At 45.8% G+C, this 20,010-nt stretch overlaps 1 protein-coding gene across 14 annotated transcripts in view; it reads left to right on the top strand.

Moving 5' to 3' along the window:
• Positions 1–9,865, top strand: part of ERC1 (ELKS/RAB6-interacting/CAST family member 1) — a 467,374-nt gene extending 457,509 nt beyond the window's left edge. For all 14 annotated transcript variants that reach the window (XR_004955596.1, XR_004955594.1, XR_004955595.1 and 11 more), the window contains one exon: positions 4,130–9,865. Coding sequence is in view for 11 of the 14 variants with exons in the window: in XM_036236315.1 (XP_036092208.1) it covers positions 4,130–4,267 (138 nt within the window). In the remaining 3 variants the exon portion in view is untranslated. The remainder of the gene's footprint in view (positions 1–4,129) is intronic.
• Positions 9,866–20,010: the final 10,145 nt, after the last annotated feature.

The raw sequence follows: 20,010 nt of genomic DNA, 5'->3' as shown, positions 1-20,010 counted from the left end.
GACTTTCTATTTCTTCATGATGCAGTTCTGATAGTTTTATGTTTCCAGGAATTTATTCATTTCTCCTAGGTTTGCTAATTTGTTAGAATATATTTGTTCATGATAGTCTCTTATGGTTCTTTGTATTTCTGTGATATCAGTTTTATCATCTCTTTCATTTCTGATTTTGAGTTCTTTCTCATTTTTGTTGAGAAGTCTAACCAACAGTCTATTTGGTTTAACTTTTCAAAAACCAGTCTTAGTTTTATTTATCTTTTCTATTATCTTTTTAGTCTCTATGTTGTTTATTTCCATTCTAATCTTTGTTAATTCCTTCTTTCTACTAACTTTGGGCTTTGTTTGTCTTTCATTTTCTAGTTACTTGAGATGTGAAGTTAGGTTTTTTATTTGAGATCTTTCTTTTTTCTTACTGTAGACATTTATATCTATGACCTTCCCTCTTAGAAATGCTTTTGCTACATTCTATAAGTTTTGGTATGTCGTATTTCACTTTTTACTTGTATTAAAGTATTTTGTTTTTTCTTTTTTATTATTTGACTAGTTGCTTTTTCAGTTGCATATTGTTTAATCTCCACATATTTGTGAATATTCGTTTACTTCTTGTAATTGAGTTCTAGTTTCATACCACTGTGCTCAGAATAGATGCTTGATGAGACTTCACTCTTAAATTTATTAAGACTTGTTTTGTGTCCTAACATATGATTTTTCCTGGAGAATGTTCCCCATGCACTTAAGAAGAAGGTGTATTCACAGTGTAATTTTTAAATTTAGATCTTTAGCCAGTTTGAAGTTCGTGTTTATATATGAAATAAGCAGTAATCTAAATACAATTAGGTTCAGTCGACCTAAAATATTAATTGATTTCAGATGTCTCCTGTTCATATTCTTAATCTCACTTATCTAATTTTATCAATATAATACTCTTCTAATTAGTGTATTTTTATAGTATGTTCTATAATTTGGTAGAGCAAGACCGACATTATTTTTATTTCTTTAGAATATTTTCTTGACTCTTCTTCTTTGTATACACTTTAAGATAAATTTTAGAATATTATCAAGTTCCAAAAAGAGTCTTTGAGATTTGGTTTAAAAATTTATTTATGGTATACTTTTAGGTGAAAATAAAATTGGTCTGTAAATAATCTATTTACTATCATTACGATTTTGTTTCTAAAATTACATGTATATATAATAAAAATCTCAAAGAATATAATACAGAATATATAGCAGTGGTTATCTCCCGATCTCCCGATGCTAATGTTTATAGGTGATTTTTTTTCTTGGCGCTTTTCTTTTCCAAATTTTCTATAATGCATGTGTAATACTTATTAAATTTTTTTAAAAACCTGGAAAATATTATTAAACTAAAATGTATCCATTAGCTACTTCATGTTTATCTACTTAAAATAACAGAACCCAAATAGAATTTTAAAAAAAAAAAATCATGAGAAATAAATACATGACCCATAGAGAATGAAGTCCAGATACCTGGCTCAGAATATAAACCAATGTTGTTCAGAATGTCCCCGGAATGGCTGAGATGGGAAACTGAAGCAATAGGACCCGGCGTCATCCTCGCTTACTTTACCTGGTTGATTTCAGTTCCACTGAAGAGACTTGAGAATTGTAGCCTTTTCACCTAGCTGTATTTCTGGATTATATTCTGTACAGCTATATTCACAAGGCATCTGGCCTCCTTGGTTTCCCCATTTCAGAGATTCATATTTATATGACACAGCCAGGCCTTGATACGCATCGCACCAAGACTCGGTGTGGTTTAAATCTAGTCCTCACATGTCTTGATCTTTTAGTCAACATTTAGCAGAAAGTGTATTACTAAATCTGTTCCCAACAGTTAGATATATTTGAGGAAGTAGCCTGTTAATTCATGGCTCAGAGCATCTAGATTCTGTTAACACTGTGATTAAACTTTGATTCTCTTTGCTTTTTAATCTACATGCTCTTTCTGAGTAATCTTGCCTATTTAATAATTTTAAAAAAAAACAATAGTAATAATAATTACAACAACATCTAATATCAAGTATTTTCTATGAGTTAGGCATTATACTGTACTTTATAGGAATATCTCATTAAATCTTTAAAACAACCCTACAAATGTTATTTCCCCATTTTACAAATGAGGAAACTGAGGCTCAGACAGGTCCAGGTAACACAAACTAATAATTGACAGAGCTGACATTGAAACCCAGGCAGCCTAAATCCAAAGCCTATGTTCTTAACTACACTTTGAATCTAATTTTTAATTTCCTTCCTTCCCTAAAACCTGCTCTGCCTCTTGTATTTTCAGTGTTATTTGTCTAATATCCTCAGCTAAAACTGTCAAAATTATTCTCCATTCTCTCAGATAACTCCACCTCCTACCAGTTCCACCTTTAGAAAGTCTCACATCCATCTGTTCCTCTTCATGGCTCCGGACCCTACCTTGGTTTCAGCCCTCCTTAACTGTCACCTGGGCTTTTAACAGTTACCTCCTTGACATACTCTTTCCCACTCAGTCTATCATGTTTTTATCTCCATAGCTATCTTCTAAGAAAATGAAGCTCATCATGTCCCTGGACTGTTTAAAAATTCTTGGACTTCGTTTTGTTATTGTTGTTGTTGTTTTAACCAGATTAAATCTGAACTCCTTAGCTTTACATACACAATCTGGCCCCGGTCTGTCTCTTCAGCTTCATTTCCTATCATTCTCCACCCAATCGCCTTACTTTATGTTCCAACCATATTGAACGCCTCACTCTTCCCTAGATCTGTGCCAAGCCCTTTCATAGCTCCGTGCATCTGCATTCGTTTCATCTGCTTGAAAGCCTCTTCTGTCTTTGATCTCCCAAACTCCTATTCAGCTCTCAAGATCCAAATCACATGTTGCCTTTAGTACCTTCTCAGACTCCTCCAGGACGAAATAGCCATTTTTATGCCTTCCCTTGTAGCACATGTTCCTGCCTCGGTATGGCCCTTACTGGGCTGTAATTATCTGTTTACATATTTGTCTCTTTTATTAACCAAAATGGGTCTTCAGGGCAAGGACCAAATCTAGGCCCTCAAGAATGTTGGTTTAGTGCTTGAAGGAATATCAGAGAGGGTGTTTAAAACGATAGGAAGTCGGAAATACACTTACTCCTAAACAAACAAAGGACTACCTTGTTTCTCAAAATAATCTCTTTAGCTAAATGAGCAGGCCTAAGGTAGGCTGTTTGATATATTGAATAAAAGTGGTACATAGAAAATAGGGGAAGTCTTTTAAATTAAAAGTTTTTGTGGGGCAAGGACCATTATGCGAGATGAAGATTCCATCTGAGATCAACCACATACCCCCTGCCTGGGCATGTGTGTCATAGTGTGGCACAGCAGAGGACATTCCCCTGGAATGAAAGGGCCGGGACTGGAGTCCCAGCTCTTCAAGTCACCATCATCGGTCCTTGGACTAGTCACTAACTTCTTTAGCCCTCATTTTCATGAAAAGACATTTAACATTTACCTTTACACATGCCTGGTTGTTAACTTACATGCAGGAAGACCTCATATAGAAAGTGTCTCTTTTATCATTTTTTTAGTGTTATTGAGGCATAATTGACAAGTAAAGTTGTGATATATTAAGGTGTGCAACATGACGATTTCATATAAATATACATTGTGAAAATAGCCCCCAGTCGAGTTAACACATTCATCATCTCACATAGTTCCTTTTTTCTTTATGAGAATATTTAAAATATACTCTTAGCAAATTGCAGTTCTCCAGTACAGTATTTTCAACTATAGGCACCATGTTTTACATTAGATCCTCAGACTTTATTCATCTTCTATTTGAAAGTTTGTACCCTTTTACCAATCTCTCCCATTTCCCTATTCCCCAGCCCCTGGCAACTATCATTCTGCTCTCTGTTTTTACGAGTTCCACTTTTTTTCGTTTTTTTTTTCAGATTCCACATGTAAGTGATACCATGCAGTATTTGTTTTTCTCTGTCTGGCTTATTTCACTTAGCATGATGCCCTTTAGTTTCATCCATGTTGTTGCAAATGTCATTTCTTTATTGATGAACAATAATTCTTAGCGCAGCGCAAATAGAATTGTTTTATTTTATCTAAAATTCATCTTTCCTTTCCTTTTCAGCTTCAAAATGAATTAGAAAAAGGTGAACGGGACAATGCAGAACTGCAGGAGTTTGCCAATGCCATTCTCCAGCAGATAGCAGATCATTGCCCTGACATCCTGGAGCAAGTGGTCAACGCATTAGAAGAATCATCTTGACCCCGCTTCATGGGGAGTTGCCAACCCAGCAGCCCAAATAGTGAACCCAGGAGCCAAGAAAAGAGAGCAATGAGAAACAGGCACCCAGAGCCTTCTTGGCACCAAACAAACACTACGAACTCCATCCTGCCTTGGTTGGTCATTCAAGTATGATTCCAGTACCATCTCTACATCTGTCATCTTACTCTGCCTTTCTACTTTGGATATTGTCTCTACACTTATTTTCTTGATGTCCAAGGTGGGTGAGTAGCTGAGTCTCCATGAAGAACTGACAGCTGGTCATCAGCAGCGGAGAACTCTGGAAGCTGGTTGCTGTGCCCTCACTGAGGGACACGGAGTAGGGAGCCTCTTACCTTCTGTCTTTGACATGAGAACTAAATCTGGAATCTCCTTGTAGTTCACCATACTGAGAGAATGCTTCCCCATGGACCGGAGAGCTGAGTGTTCTAATATCACAACAGGTGCTTTCTCCTAAAAAGGTTTAAAAAAAAAAAAAAAATCTCAGAAAGATAGTATTAGAAAGAGAGAGCGGGGGTGGAAAGAGAACAGGGACAAAGAGAAAACCGGCTCTTCTTTTCACTGTCTCTTTTGTTTACTTTCACCGTAATGTTTTGTGCAGGGGAGCTGCAAGCAGCCTTCCTGGTGGCTCAGTGAACACTAATGCCCAGCCCTGTCTGTCTCTCGTCCTTGCTCTTCTCAGCCAGTTAACAAGAGGACGGTGTGCACAGTTCTCCCCCTAGTCCCTCTTGTTTAAGACCTTTGACCTTATGCTTAGTTTGTCAGATCATATATCTAATTGAAAGAGAAGAAGAGTTTGGCATGAGACACTGTCGTCACTAGCTCTGCTTCTGTAGAAGATGACCATTCCTTGGGGTCAGGCTGGTTTCTCCTGAGCATCTCTCCCGTCAGCATTCTAGGCGCCTGAGTCCCGAAAAAATGCTTCTGCCTTCCCACCACCATGATCCCAGCTCTTGCAGCCCAGTGGTCATTGAACTTTATGACTCGCCCCTCCACCCTTGTAGCTTTAATCTTGATTTGCACTCCCAGAACCACAGCCTCATGCACTTCCTGGAACCTCCTTCTGGCACAAATGAATGTTTCTTATCCAACACACATTCCTTCCTCCATTCGTTTATTCAAAGAATATTTATGAAATGCCTACTGTTCCCAAGTTAGCTTTAGGCACCCATCCTTGAAAAAGAGGGATAGGTGTAAAGGATTCTGAGACATACCTAGTTGAGTCAAAGCAGTAAAAGGCATACCCATCCCCTCCCCATGTTAATAGAAGATGTGTTTTCCAGAAGAATCTTGCACAAATCAGCATTTCTCATTTTTGACCGTAATGGAGTTGATGGGTTTGCGGGCAGAGGGCTGAGTCACTTACCTGCCTGCAGGATCGCATTGGGTGATTCAGGGTTTCTGTTTTCTGCTCTTACCCTGAAAGAGGTGCTGTTTAGAGGGCTGTGATAGTGGGTGATGTTTTCTTTAACACGTCCAAGTTCCTCATGGAACTTGGCCAGCCCCATGTCACAAATCAGAAAATTGACCACAAAGTTGCAAATCCATTTGAAGGTATTGGCATTTTGAAGGGCATTTTCCCAAGCATAGACAATGCAGTGTTAAATAATCAGGCACCAAGAAATAGACCACTTAACGCAAATCTAGGCCTTTGACCACCTCTACAGCCAGACACCTACCAGACACACACATCTTCTGATAAGAGTTGCTGGGCTAAATGTCTTTGTCATGCATTTTCTCCTTTCCCCTCCCCCTGCTACTCACCCAAAGAATCTGTTGCTGCCTGTAAAGTCATCAAAACCGTCAGTTCAGTATCTTCCCACCAGCAGCCTTCGACTATCTCATTAACTTATATGGTCAAATCTCCTGCTGCCCTGAGTCCCTGCTGTAAAACAATCTCCCCGTGAGAAGCTATAGAGTGTTTCTTATCGAAGGTTTAAATGGACTCTGCTCATAAACTTCTTACTGAGATGCTTCCTGATAGCCAGGCTGGTCAGAGCGGGGATGCAGGGGTTAGCTAGTAAGTGGTGGTCATTTGTGGTCAATTACCTCAATTCCATTTATTTATTGCACTGCCCATAAATCATATAGTAAGCCTCTAACATTTTAGGGCTGGTGTAGTAGAATCTCACTTTATCTACCATAAAGCAAAGAACCGAGGTATAATTATACCCTTCACAGGGTATAATACAGCAGAGCAGAGAAAGCAGGAGAAGCAGCCATAGCCAGCGAAGTAGCCTGTCCTGGCCTGGCACTGGCTGGCTGTTCTCTAGCTGGTCTGGCCAGGGAAGGCACCAATCAGGTTTCCCTGGATGCTGCTGATTCGGCCTTTACCATCAAATACAATCCCTGCCACTCTTGCCCACGTGGTGCATGACTCTCACCGCACCTCTTTCCTTCCCCTTTTCATTTCAACCCTTCCTATTGCTCCCTCTCTAAAACCTTATGGAAGTCCTCTGGACAAGTGCTTCTGAGAAGGAAAATTTCTGGGACAGACATCATCTATCTGGTCTCTGTGAACCATAGCAGGGAATCTCAGTGATTCTTCCTAATATCTCAACTGGTTCTGGGAACTGTTTGGTCCTAGATGAAAATAGGCTCTGGCTAAAGTTCAGTGGTGAACATGACCGGCATTTATATTATAGGGACAAAGTTAATACGGTTTCTAGCATTTAGAGTATCTTACTGCGTTTAGATCATTCATTGAGCCAACATCTACTAATTGCACAATTTCTATCACACAAGGACTTGTCATTCTGTGACCCTGTTATGGTAGTCAGGGTTTCACAAAGTCACCCAACTACTAGCAAAGGTCTGCACCCTTGAAAACTCACTGCAGGTTGCCCGTGATGTTCACCAAACTCATTTGTTCCACTGGCAAGTCTAGTCGCCCCTTAACACCTAAAGGTCTGTACCTCAGTCAAGGTCATTATAAAAGGGACAAGAAGAAGAAAAATGGGTGAGATCCAACCTGGGGTTCATGACTAAAGAAATAACATGCAACCTCCATCTTTTTATATACCCTATCAAGGTACTCATTGAGTTCTTGACAAAATGTCAAATCGAGATTTGCAAGGACTTGGATACCATTTGCAATAGAGAAGACTTTAAATGGGCTTTAACATATTAAGAAATATGATGGGAATCCCCCAAATCCATTTCAGTTCTAAGCTTTGACCTTGTGTATTACAATCTGAAGAAGATCTGAATTCTTTTCTCTCTTTCCTATACTTGGGCCTTAAAAGTACTAATAAGGCAGACTGGACCCAAGACCACCGTCAGTGTCAGTGGTGGCAATGTGACTTGGCACTTTTTATATATATATATATATATATATATATATATATATATATATAATATTTTTTATTTTTCAATTGCAGTTGGCATACAATATCATACCAGTTTAGGTGTACAAATAATAAGACTTGGCTCTTTTTGTCAATAAAAGTCTGGTTTTCCATGAGGAACTCTTTGGCCCACCCACTCCTTCGAATGAGCAAAGAGAAGCATTCACAAGGCTTTAGTCAATGGCTAAACTAATTTCTCCCCTGTTGATGGTCAGGATCAGCTTTCGGATTTGCTGCTAGAGAGTCCTGCTAATCCCAGAGCCATCCCGCCCTCCTGTTTGCCCCTATTGCTAAGCATAGGCCCACTGGCTACCCTCAGGGTCTTTGAGGAAAGAGCAAATCGAGGAATTCGTCACCACTTAGAATGTGACCTTCACGTGGCCTTTCCTAAGTTTCAGTGGGGCCTGTATCTGCAATGTCAGTGACTTTCACGCCTGCCTCCCAGCCTCATCTCCCCACTTGTGAGAGTTCGGAACTGTGGAACAGGAGATGAGAAGAGAGAGTAGGTGCGGTGTCGCATGCTGCCCCTTGCAGAGCCTGCAGGGCCACCGCCCATCACTGCCAGCCCCGGGGCTTCTCAGGACAGTGACTCGAACCATGCAAAGGAGTGTTTTCAAAGAATCTGGAGTTTGCCCCGTGTGAACTAAGGAAATATTTGGACAAGAAGAAAAACAAAAAAACATACAGGGAAATCTTTCTGAACAAAATGGCTGTCTTTACTAACTCTTTGTAAGCAAAAACTGTTTCCAAACCTTTTAGTGTCAAAACTGTAACCAAGTGTCTCTTGATTTTTTCCAATGTGTTTAGAGAGTGCTGTGACCCTATCGTAGGTATTTCTTCTCCTGACTCTTGGGGGAGAGGTGGTTTTAGGGATTGATTTGGAGGGAGCGGGTTTGTGTCCCATCCCACCTCCTCTTTTGTTTCCCTGCTTGTCGATGTTGTCTGTGTGGTTCAGAGAATTGGGGCAATTACATTGTGTCCATTGTTGAGATTACGATATTAAAAAGTAGTTGTAGAACTGAAAAATTAAAGAGCTGTGTTTTAAAAAAAATGGAAACCAGTATCATGTAAAGGAATTCAAGCTATGGGGCAGCCAGACTCCTCCCTTCCTGCCAGGTTGGCTTGGGCAGCAGTTGGGCTGGCCACCCGGGAAGCACAAGGTCCGCACTCCAGGCAGGCGACTGCCTGGCTGAAAGACAGCGGCCGAGGAAAGGACTAGGAATCTGGGGCTCCGAGAGTCCCAGCTCTGCCAGCATTTCCCTTTTCGTCCTCAGGACCTCTGGGTAGAAGTTTCACAGTTTGTGACCCCATAACCACTCTCACCCCCACATTGGTCCCAGCTCAGTGTGCCTAAGACTGTGTGGTCACCCGGGCTTGGCTCTGAAGCCCCACACCTGGCAGCAGCCCTGTACAGGCCACAGAACCTCCTTCCTGCCCACTTGGTGCTATATCACCCAGCGACCCATCCAGTATGGGCCGAGCACTGGCTAGCCTCGAGCGTGCCATCCAGGTGAATGAATTCTACTCAGATCTCAGTTCTTTCTGGCTTCGGTCCCTATGTTCTTTCCCTTTAAGCTTTTTTAGACCCCCAGATCTCTCGGCCTCAGGCTGTCTCTCTTGGCGCCTGAGATGCCATGGTTAGGAAAGGAAGTGAACCCGGCTGAAGCCAGAGAATCCAGTCCTGGGCCGGAGCAAGCCCTCTGAGCCCAGCCCTCGTTTCCACACCACCCCAGTATTGCATCATCCTCTAATGCAGCTAGGCCCACCTGAGGGCAGCACACCACCCATTCTGGCCTGCTGCCCCATGCGGGACTAGCGCAGGAAGCTGCCGGCACACCAGGATGTCCGGGACGAAGGCTCGAAGGCTCCCTGGGACTCACGCCCCTCTGCTTCAGAAGAGACGAGCTGCACCTTAGTGAGGAGCTGAGGGGCACTGGGTACTGACTCCTTGTAGCTTGAGTTCCTTTTGGTGACAGTAGCAGCCGCAATGGTGGTGTCTGTGATGCAAATGCACCTGCTGCCTTCAAGTGTGTGTGTGTGTGTGTGTGTGTGTGTGCGCGCACGCGTGTGTGAGTGAGATGGCTAGAGCTGTGTTACTGACAGGATAATGACACTACAAAGAAATTGTGTTATAGTCAACTTTGCCTTGATAATTATTGTAAACACTGTTGCTTTTTTTTTTTTTATTCACAAACTAAATCCATCGGGAGATTATAAAGTTATTTAAAAATTGTGTGCTGTGTCTTTCTTTGAGTCCCACCCAGTCTGATAATGCAAGTGAGAGATGACCTCAAATGCTAGAAGAGCAGGGAGAAGCCAGCAGTCCCCAAAAGGTCAACTCCAGTGGTAGGTAACCCGAGAACCAGGGGTGCCCAGTCCTAAGGGAGGTGGGGGAGTTGACTGGCCTGGCTGGGTGCTCGCAGGGAGAGGCGGAAGCCTCCTTTCCATTCCCACCTCAACGCTGGATTGGCAGTCCCTGTAATTGCCTTTCAAAGTCAATTTCCACCTCCCCTTTTTCTTTGCTTATACCCTAGACCCCGAGCCAGATCCCTAATTGTTCTTCAGAGCTGAGAGTCAGCACCTGCTGCTGAGGGATTGTGGAGCTGCCGCCCGTGCTCAGATGGCAGAGCAGCAAGGAGGGTCACAGCTTGAAAAGTTTTTGTTCAGAACTGGAATCGGAGCCTCGCTGGGTATATTCTGATATACTAACTCTAGGATGTGTGAGCTGTATCAGTCAACAGAAGTGTGGATACCAAAAACAAAAGGGAGCCCAGAGAACCTGTGCTTGCAAATTTTCCTGTCTTCCTATTTATCTTGGGCCTAATGCTCAACAAGAAAGTATTCTGAGGAATTTCTTTTATGAGAATTCATCTTCTGCTTAGTTTCATGTCTGTGTCAACCCCAGGAAGGAGCCAGCCTGCTTGCTGTGCTCCCGCCCTCTCCCAGGTAAACTCTTTTGCCCACTGCTCATTGGCACTTGGAGCTAGAGCCTCAGACAGCCCTGGTAGGCCCTGTGAGCACCTGACTCATCCCCGCCTCACCTCTGCAGCCAGAGCAGCTGCACGTAAGTTTGCCAGGTGGAGGGGGCCCCTGGGGGTGGTGCCGTTCAGAGGACCGCAAGCCCAGTGTCGCACATCAGTTCAGTGAGAGGCAGGGACAGTTTTACCAGCAGAACGTGTTTTATGCTGCACGGCATAAAATCACAACCATAAACAGATGTGTTCACAGAAAGCTGTCAGATCACCCTGTTCAGCTGTTTCCAGGGGTTTCCATTAGTCTTTTCCACTATTTGTTTATTCACTCTGTGGTCTACCAGCACTCAGTGGCCGACAAATGGACGCAGAGACCATGAGGTTTAAGGAAAATATGAGAAGAGAACTTGCAATTGAGAATTCCATTCATTAATTTGGTTTTTTTCCCCCCTCTGAGTTAAGAAAAGACTGCTGCTATTTGATACTTGAGGTGGAATATCTCAGGCTGGCTCAAAGATGATTAAGAACTGGTTAGACCTTGGGGTGAGGGAGCGTTCCGAGACAGCTGGTTTGAGATCCATGAGCTTTCCCAGATGTCCTGGGAAGAGCCCTATACTTGCACCTTGGAGCCCATGGCTGCCCTTGACCTCTCAGCCTCTCTTCCATTTTCCCCTTCGTAAAAAGATGCCACCTTTATCTAGATCACAAGCCATATTGAGGATAATAAATGATTATGTTTTTTCCTTTTTGAAAGCTCTTTTAAGAGACTATAAAGCATAAAATTGCTTTCTTCACGTCTGCAATTTGCTTTAAAATAATCTAGTATATGCGTTGGGGAGTGAGCAAGGAGCAGGATATGGATAAAGACCGGCCGTGAGTCAACTGCTGAAGCCGGGCGTCGTGTACACAGGGTTCATTATACTATTCTCCTTGTGTATGTTTGAAATTTCCTACATTACATATTCACATCCTTCACTTGTACTTGCTCAGTCATCACACATGGATATTTTCCCCGCAGTCCAAGTAATCCACATTCACAAATTGCCACCCCAGCACTCAGTTCAACATTCATACCTCCTGAGCTATAGGGACCAGGCATACAAATAATAATAGCATGTGCCAGGTTCAGTTCTCAGAACTTTATGTGTTTTATCTCATTCCATCTTCATGGCAATCCTGTGAGGTAGGTACTGTTACCCCCAGGTTACAGATGAGGTACAGGGTCATGCAGCTAGTAAGTGGTAGGGCTACAATCTAATCCTTACTCTGTCTCCAGAGCTGTGCTCTTCAACCCACCATTGTGGCCTCTTCTCTCAGCTCACAGTCCAGGGGAGGAAACTAATCCCAATAAAATGTGCTGCGGGAGCGCAGTGGCCATGCAGTGCTTGTCACAGGCCTTCGAGTCTGACCTCGAATGATGAATTTTGCCAGCAAAGGAGTTCAAGGATGAGGAGAAGCAGAGAAGAGCCTGAGCAAAGACAGGGAAGTAGGAAAGGGCCTGGGATGTTGGGGTTAGCAAGAAGTCCAGCATCGATGGATCGTATGCTGCTTGGCTTAGGAGCACGGAGGAGAGAACGTGGTGGCTGCAATGTAACTTCAAAGGAGTTGGATGGGCCCATGTTGTGAGAGCTCTCTAACACCCTGGACAGGAAGGCAGCTTAGGAGAGCATTACCTACACCTCCAGTGACCTGACCACTGCCACAACAGGCTAATCAAAAAAAAAGCCTGCTGACCTTGAAGTTTGTTGGAGATAGTGGAGAAATGGCCTCTCTGCACCTGGAGCTGTCGAAGGAAGTTGCCCAAAGTTATACAGCCAGAAAGTGATCGACCCAGGGTTCAAATCTGGGTCCACCTGTTTAAAAACCTTTCTCTGCAGTTCCTTTGCAGAGAAAGGCTCAGGGCCATGTGGGAGGCTGATAAGGAGACTTCTACTAGCCTTGGAGGGTCTGAGGCATCAAAGCCAGGTGGTGGTTGAGGACTTCAGAGGAAGGGAAATCATGTTCCTAGCCTGTTCACAAGCAGGACAGATATGAGTCACACCAAGAGTTCATGTATTGTTAGGCTCTGGTCACCATTTTTTCCCAAGAATCGGGTGATGAAACACTATGGATGTTCTCACCTTCTTCAGGCCCTTGGTAGGAAAGGAATGAGGCTCAAAGACTTGGGAATTCCACGTCAGCCCTCCCTGTCCAGAGGCCGTTTCTTTTCCATGTTCTCTGAGAAGGAAGCTATCACCCTGCCATGGTGGTGGCTCACAGGGCAACTGGGACACCCACAGCCTCCTGCTGGTCCTCCTATGAAACTAGCACTCTGTCTTCCTTCTAACTGCTCTGCAACAGCACACTGATACTCATCTTTCCCTTCCTGAATTAACACTGCCCCCACTCACCCCGCAACGTGGTCCCCTCAGCCTTGTTTCATTTAGGAGGGAGAACTGGACACGTGAGGGAAAAACACCCATCAAATGTCTGCAGTTTCCATGCCAAAAAGCTGTTCCTGGCCTCTGGTGGAATTCACACTCAAGAGATGGTTCCTGTTTGGTTCATCTTGATCTTGAATTTTTTTTTATTATGATTTCGCTCTGAAGGGTTGTCGGAAATGAGGCTTTGGAGGGCATCTGTTTGCAATCCGAACTTGGACTTGTGTGCATATTTTAATGGGTCGGTGTTCCTGGACTCCTCACTGAGCGTTTGAGCTGAGAACACAACCCAAAACTGAGAACTTCTGTGTGACGGCGCTGCAGCCACCGCCGCCCCCTCCCGCAGCAGCAGCGCCAGGCCCTGGGGTAAATGGTAAACCGAGTGGATGCGGGCAGAGACCTTGCAAACATAGGGCAGGCTCAAGGCGAGTGGGTGACTGGAAATTTTTGCATCTAGTCTTTCTTTGTTATAAGCACTGATGTCGGGATGATCCTGCAGCTTTTAGGAGTCATCTGACTCTAGGAGGGAAGAAAACTCAAGAAGCCAGTCAGCCTCTCTCAGCAGCTGGGCTTGTCACTGGACAGTCCCACCGTGCTCGCCGCCAGAAGGACACCCTGCCCAGGAGGGGCCGTGCCGTCTTCAGGGTGCCCATCTCCAGGCTACACAGGCTCCTAGCCCAAGCACAGCCTCTGTGGGGTCTTCGGGAGTTGTGGAGAGCAGGATGCTTACCCCGAAGAACGGGCAAAGAACCAGCTTGCTGATTTCAGGACCAAGTAGGACTTGGCCTGTGGGAACCTTGGCCTTGAACATGAAAGCAGGTGGGCCAGAAATTGGAAGACTCGGGTTCCCGTGCTGGTTTTGCTGTGTGTGAGTTGTGTGGCCTTGGAGAATTCACTTGACTTCTTTGACCTTCATTTTTCTCATTTTTAAAATAGAAATAATGCTATGCACTTCACAAGTTTTTAACGAAGGTAACCGGGACGATGCATGGGAAAGCATCAAGCCCCAGGACAGGCCATGGCGGGCACCAGCAGCCGTCTGTTCCATTAAATCAGCGTGGACGGGCCAGCTCTCGCTGTGGGGTGTGATCACCCTCATGGCCTGTAAGGAAATCCACATATTGTTTTGCCTATGGCCTTGAAAACAGGACCACCCACTTTAGAGAAGGTCATCCCACTCTGACCAGAGCCTCTCCAAGGTTATGGGTCCTGCCGTCTAAAATCTTCCATAGATGTAGGATTAATCTACGGGTGGGAAAGTTGAGACCTGAAACAAGAAATCTGTGGGGGGATCACTGACCTCCTCTCTCCGGCCCTGTCCCAGGCTCCCTCCGGGCCCACCCTGAACTCAGGGAGGCTCCATCAGAAGACCCCAGGGCCTGCCTTCTGGGAGCCTAGTCCCCAGGCCTGGGCTGCTGTCCCCTCCCCCTGGGGAGTCAGATGCCAAGAATCATATTGCTTCTGCTTGAGGAGGAAAAAACCCAGATACCAATGTGTCTGCCTCATCAGCTGGGGCCATGTCACCCTCCTACAGGGATGGGCTGTTGAATGCAAGCTTTGTCTGTCCTGCCGGTTAGTCAGTGTGACAAAAGAGACCCAGGGAGACTGGATTCCTTGGCCAGAACGTCACGTCGTGGAGTTCAGGCCGCAGCATACAAACAAACCCTGGTTCCAATGCCTCGGAGCCCTCCTACGCGGACTAAAACTTGCAAAAGGCACCCAAGGTGTCCCCATTCAACCCCAGAAGTGAGGGAACACTTTGGTCTCCATTTCCTCCCACCCAGCCCCCAGTGGTCTGCTCTTCTCTCTGCATTTAAGGCCCCCGGGGGCAAGGACTGTGCGTGTTACTCCTTTTAGGTCCCCGCGTGCATGGTGCATGCTAGAGTTCACCAAGTGGTTCAGACTGGTTTGCTCACTGGTCGGCTTTCCGTGACCTTTGTATTCCAGGAGACACTTCCACAGCTGGCCCAGTTTTAGCACGTGTCACTAGGATCGTATCAGTCCCTAAAATATTAGCACAGACATCTGTTATGAACCGAACTTCCCCTGTGGGCAGGACAGGTCAGAACAAGCCTGTGCCAGAACTACTCGACGTCATGGGGAATCCCACCTGCTGCCTCTCCTGTTCAAAGTCCCTGTTTCCTGGCCAGAGCAGGGGCAGCAGGGTCCTCCAACCGCACCTCTTGTGCAAACAACTGAGAGGGAAGCTGCTAGGCTTTGAGCCCAGAGCCCCCGTCTCCTGTTTGAGGATCTTACCGTGACCTTTCTACCCTCGCCTGTACCAAACTCGGCTCAGGCACCTTGGTGTCCTTGAACTTTCATTTCCTTCCAATAGCTCTCAAGAATTCTGAGAAGGTGTCTTCCTTACCTCACTGATCACGGTGAGGAAAAATTCAGAATCTAATGCAGGTTTTCCTTCTTCCGAGGAAATTCTTCATGCAGAAGGGCTCATTTGATGTTTTGGGAACTTGCCAGGGACTGAAATGCAGCCAGCCTTTTTAAAGGTTCCCCCTCTCCCTCCGAGTGTGTGTGTGTGCATGCATGTGTGTGTGTGTGTGCTATGCAGCCATATGACCTAACTCTGTACTAATACACACACACACACAGAGGTTTTGGCCAAGTGTGAGGGGACTCCATGTTATGAAGGAAATGAGTAAACAACTTTAACATTTTTGTTTCCCTCTGAGGCTTGCAAAGAAGGTGTTAAGAGCACAAGATTTAAATCATAAATTTTATTAAAAGCCAAACAGTCCAATCGGTGACTCTTGCCAATTTGGACAGTCTTTGGGGTAAAGCTACACTGAGCTAATCTAGAAGGAATCAGTGGAGGAAGACAACGGTGGGAGTGGGCCACGTCCAGCCTCTGAAGGGCGGGGTGGGGGCCGCTGAGCTCTGACTCGGCCCCGCCCAGTTCGGTGGGGTGGGGGCTGCTGCAGGAGCCCAGGTAAGGCCTGTAGACTACTGATTCTTTTTCCTACCTTTCTTCATACTATTTTCTTAACACATGGAGCCTCATTTATGCCAATAAGAGACTTGTGGCAAGGTAGGGCAGTGTCTACTCCAGCAAGTGCTGGAACTGGCCAGAAACACCCACTGAGTAGCATATGAGACACAAGCAGGAGAGGGAGGTCCCAGTTGCCCATGTGCTGGGCTCCTCTCTAGCCAACCTGAGGACAATCCACTCCTCTAAGAACTAGCTGCCTCTTTACTGGGGGCAGGGACTATGCTCAGCATCTCATAAGACACAGAAATATGAATAAGATTTCTGCTTGCAAGGAGTTCTAAACCAAAGATGTGAATCAACAGTGAATCAGGACAGGATCAGAGAGCAGGGCAGTGGTCCCTAACCTTTTTGGCACCAGGAACTAGTGCTTCTACAAGAATCGAATGCCTGATGATCTGAGGTGGAGCTGAGGCAGTGATGCTAGCTCTGGGGAGCGGCTGCAGATACAGATGAAGCTTCGCTCAACCGCCGCTCACCTCCTGCTGTGTGGCCTGTTCCTAACAGGCCACAGACCCACAGAGATCCATGGCATGGGGTTGGGGACCCCTGGTGTAGGAGACCAACAAAAAGAGCTTTCACAGGGCAGAGGGAACCACTCTCACCTCCGACCCACATTCGGCTCCAGGCCGCCTTCCCCTCAATGACTTGCCAGGCTCAGGAGCTTCACTCACACCTGACCCAGCTGCTGTCCTTGAGCTGTTTCAACTCCTGAGGATGTTTCTGCACCACCAGGTCTCTTGCAATTTTTGGTCATTGAATTTGCAACTGTCTCATCTCCCCTCTCTGATACAAGCTTGCCAAGACAGGAGCCTGTCTCTGCAGAGCCCTGTGCATCTAGAATATGAGCCATTTCATGCCACACCTGACATGAGCCCTCCCTCCCCGAGCTGGCCCCTCTGAGTTCTTTGACCTGAGGACATAAAGACAATAATGGTGCCAGGAGGGAGCGAGGGAGCCTCCCTTAGTGGGCAAGAGACCATGCTCATCTTTTTCCGGCCCATTAGAATGAAATGGCTGAACAATTTCAAGAGACCCACTGATCTTTCCTGTCTTAGCAAGAGTGTTGGTTTTACTACATGGTGTTAAAAGTCATCAGCATAACTTGGGACTGGCTATGACATTCTTAGAGATCTCCTCAGTACAATCTCCTGGGAGTATGAGATCCTTTGCCCAGAATCTCTGTCACCTCAGAGCTGAGGCATGGGAGTGGGTCTGGTGAGACGTCACCAACCCCCGGGAATAATTTCCCATATACGTGTGTTTGTAGGTGTCTCTGTAAACAGAGACTAAATATTCTTGACTGGATGTGTGTCTGCAAACCAGGGCTTCTGTTAAACGTAATTACTTCCTCCTGGAGTTTCTCCGGATTCTCCCTCCCAAGACCCAGAGGAGAGAGACGCGAGCGCGTGCTGCAAGCCTCGCTGGCCTGGCGGAGCGAGGCCCCGGAGGCGGCTGCGGCGCGCGCAGGCTGCAGCGACTGCTCGACTGCTCGCACTTGCTTCGCCAGCCAGGAGATGCCCCACGACCCCAGGAAGCCTGGGCCTGCCCGGCGTCGGCCCTTCTCACCCACACCTGCCGCTAACCGGCCCGTGGGGACAGCTCCTCCAACCCACACCTGCCAAGCCTTTCCCAGCAACTGCCCTCATTTTCTTTCTCTCCCATTTTCCCCCTTTGAATGAAAAAGATCTCACCACAAAAAATGTTTCTTTTTCTCTTCTCCATATGTAGCAACCAGATCAGGAAACCACATGGGCCGGAATCCGCGCCGGACTCCAGGTCCACGCGGGTGCTGACCAGAGGCGGTGTCAAGGTCTGGTCTGTTCCCAGCAGGGCTAGGAAGCAATCTTCTCCGGTCTCGGGGACACAAAATCCCAGCTGTGGGGGCCAGGCCAGGTCGGTGGGGAAGCGTCCTGACCCAAACTCTTTTATTTATGTTCTGCGTCTCTCCCCAGCTTTTCTTGGGATGCCTTTTGAGGTTTGCCAATGTGTGCTGGTCCCCAGGTTTGCGTCAGTCACTGTTGACTGTGGGTAACTTTAGTTACCAAGGCAAACCCAGGCGCCAGCTCCCCACTGCCACCCAACACCTCCTGCCAGCCCGGCTTTGCATAAGGTCCTCTTCTTTCTTCACTGAACGCCCCCTTCAAAAACAGACAGCTCCTACTTCATACCGGCCCTGGATTTGTTGTTATTTTTCACAGTGGCCCTCTTTGTTTTAAAAATGAGAATTAGAAGGGGGTTATTTATGTGAATACCTCGACAGGAGGTTATTTATATGAGAACATACAGAATCCTTGATCATCCAGCTGCCGAGTTAAAGGGAAGGAAAGAACTCTTTATTAAGTGCTTATGATGAGCCAGACACTGAGCTAGCCCTTACACATGTTCCTGGGGAGCACGTCCACGTTTTATACAGATGTCGAATGAGAACACGGCCCACATCTGTTTCATCGTCAGCGTACCCCTGTGCTTAGGAAAGCGGCTGGAGCATTCTAGGTGTTCCATAAATGAACGGGAGAGAAACAGGCTCCAAGCAGGATGCCACTGATGTGGAGTCACGCGACCAGCCGGATGGAAGCCCGGGCCTGCCTGGACCCTGCCAGCCCCTCCTCTGCTGCCTTCCCCAGGGCTACCCTCAAACGGTATGGCAGCTCCTCAAAAGGTTAACCGTAGCACTACCATCTGATCTGGAAATCCCACTTTTGTGTATGTATCCCAAAGAACTGAAGGCAGGATTTTAAAAAGTTATCCATACACCCATGTTCGCAACAGCATTATTCGCAGTAGACAAAAGACGGAAACAACCCACGTGTCTATTGATGGCTCAACGGGTAAAACAAAACACACATATGGAGTATTATTCAATCTTAAAAAGGAAGGAGATTCTGATACATGCTACAACATAGAGGAAACTTGAGGACATTATACTAAGTTGTTAAGCCGGACACAAAAAAAAACAAATATTGTATGATGCCTCTTATAGAAGTTACCTAGAGTAGGCAAAGCCACGCAAACAGAAGGTAGAATGGTGGTTACCAGGGGCCGGGGAAGGGGAACGGGAGGCGGTGATTAATGGGAACAGAGTTTCAGATTGGGAAGATGAAAAAGTTGTGGAGAAGGATGGTGGTGATGGTCGCACAACATCGTGAATATACTTAATGCCACTGAATTACACCCTTAAAAATGATTAAAATGGAAACTTTTGTCATGTAAATGTTATGACAATAAGAAATTAATTAAATGAAAATAACAAATACGGACAGAAAGTAGAAGAGAGTATTTGTTGGGGATGATGAACAGGTGTGGGGTATAGGTTATGGCGATGGTTACACTACACTGTGAATGCGCTTAGTGCCGCTGCATTGCACACTTACAAAGAGTTAGAATCATAAATATCATGTTATATATTTTTTACCACAATGAAAAACTTTTTTTTTTTTTTTTTTTAATTTAAAGGCTGCTCCTACACCCAGTCCTTGCAGTCTTGGGCCCGGCCTTAGTCATTGTCGCTCTCTAATCTAGGATCTTTCGAAAGGCTCCTTTTGGCCAGGGATAAGCCTGAGCACCTCAGCCTGGCACCAACGCTCGTCCACTGGCCTGGTCGCTGCTCCTCAGGCCTCCCCGGCCCCAGCTCTCCCAGGCGTCCCATCTCCTTTGCTCAGCCCAGTTTAGGGCTCCCGTCTCTGGAATATTCAAAGTTTCCTGGCAGCACATTGCCGCCTCCATCCCTGCCCTCCCTGTTGCCCCAGGCTGTCTGGCCGCTCTTTCTGCCTCCTCTCATCTACTCTGAAAGTACACCTGAGAGCACCTTCCATTTTCTAAGCGGGAATGGGGCACAAGGAGGTTAGCAAACTACCTTTTGTTAGATTTGTTTGGCTCGGAGCAGAAACCTCCTGAGGAATTCACTTTATATTAGAAGTAAAGAAAGGCTGCTTTCTATTAAGGGCACCCTAAGAGAGCAGTGGGGGTTGCCCTAAGCTCCCTC

The sequence above is a fragment of the Rousettus aegyptiacus genome, unplaced genomic scaffold, assembly GCF_014176215.1.
Source record: "Rousettus aegyptiacus isolate mRouAeg1 unplaced genomic scaffold, mRouAeg1.p scaffold_m13_p_2, whole genome shotgun sequence".
Classification (NCBI taxonomy): Eukaryota; Metazoa; Chordata; class Mammalia; order Chiroptera; family Pteropodidae; genus Rousettus; species Rousettus aegyptiacus.
The sequence above is the reverse complement of the archived record's forward strand: the minus strand, read 5'-3'. Positions and strand labels throughout refer to the sequence as shown.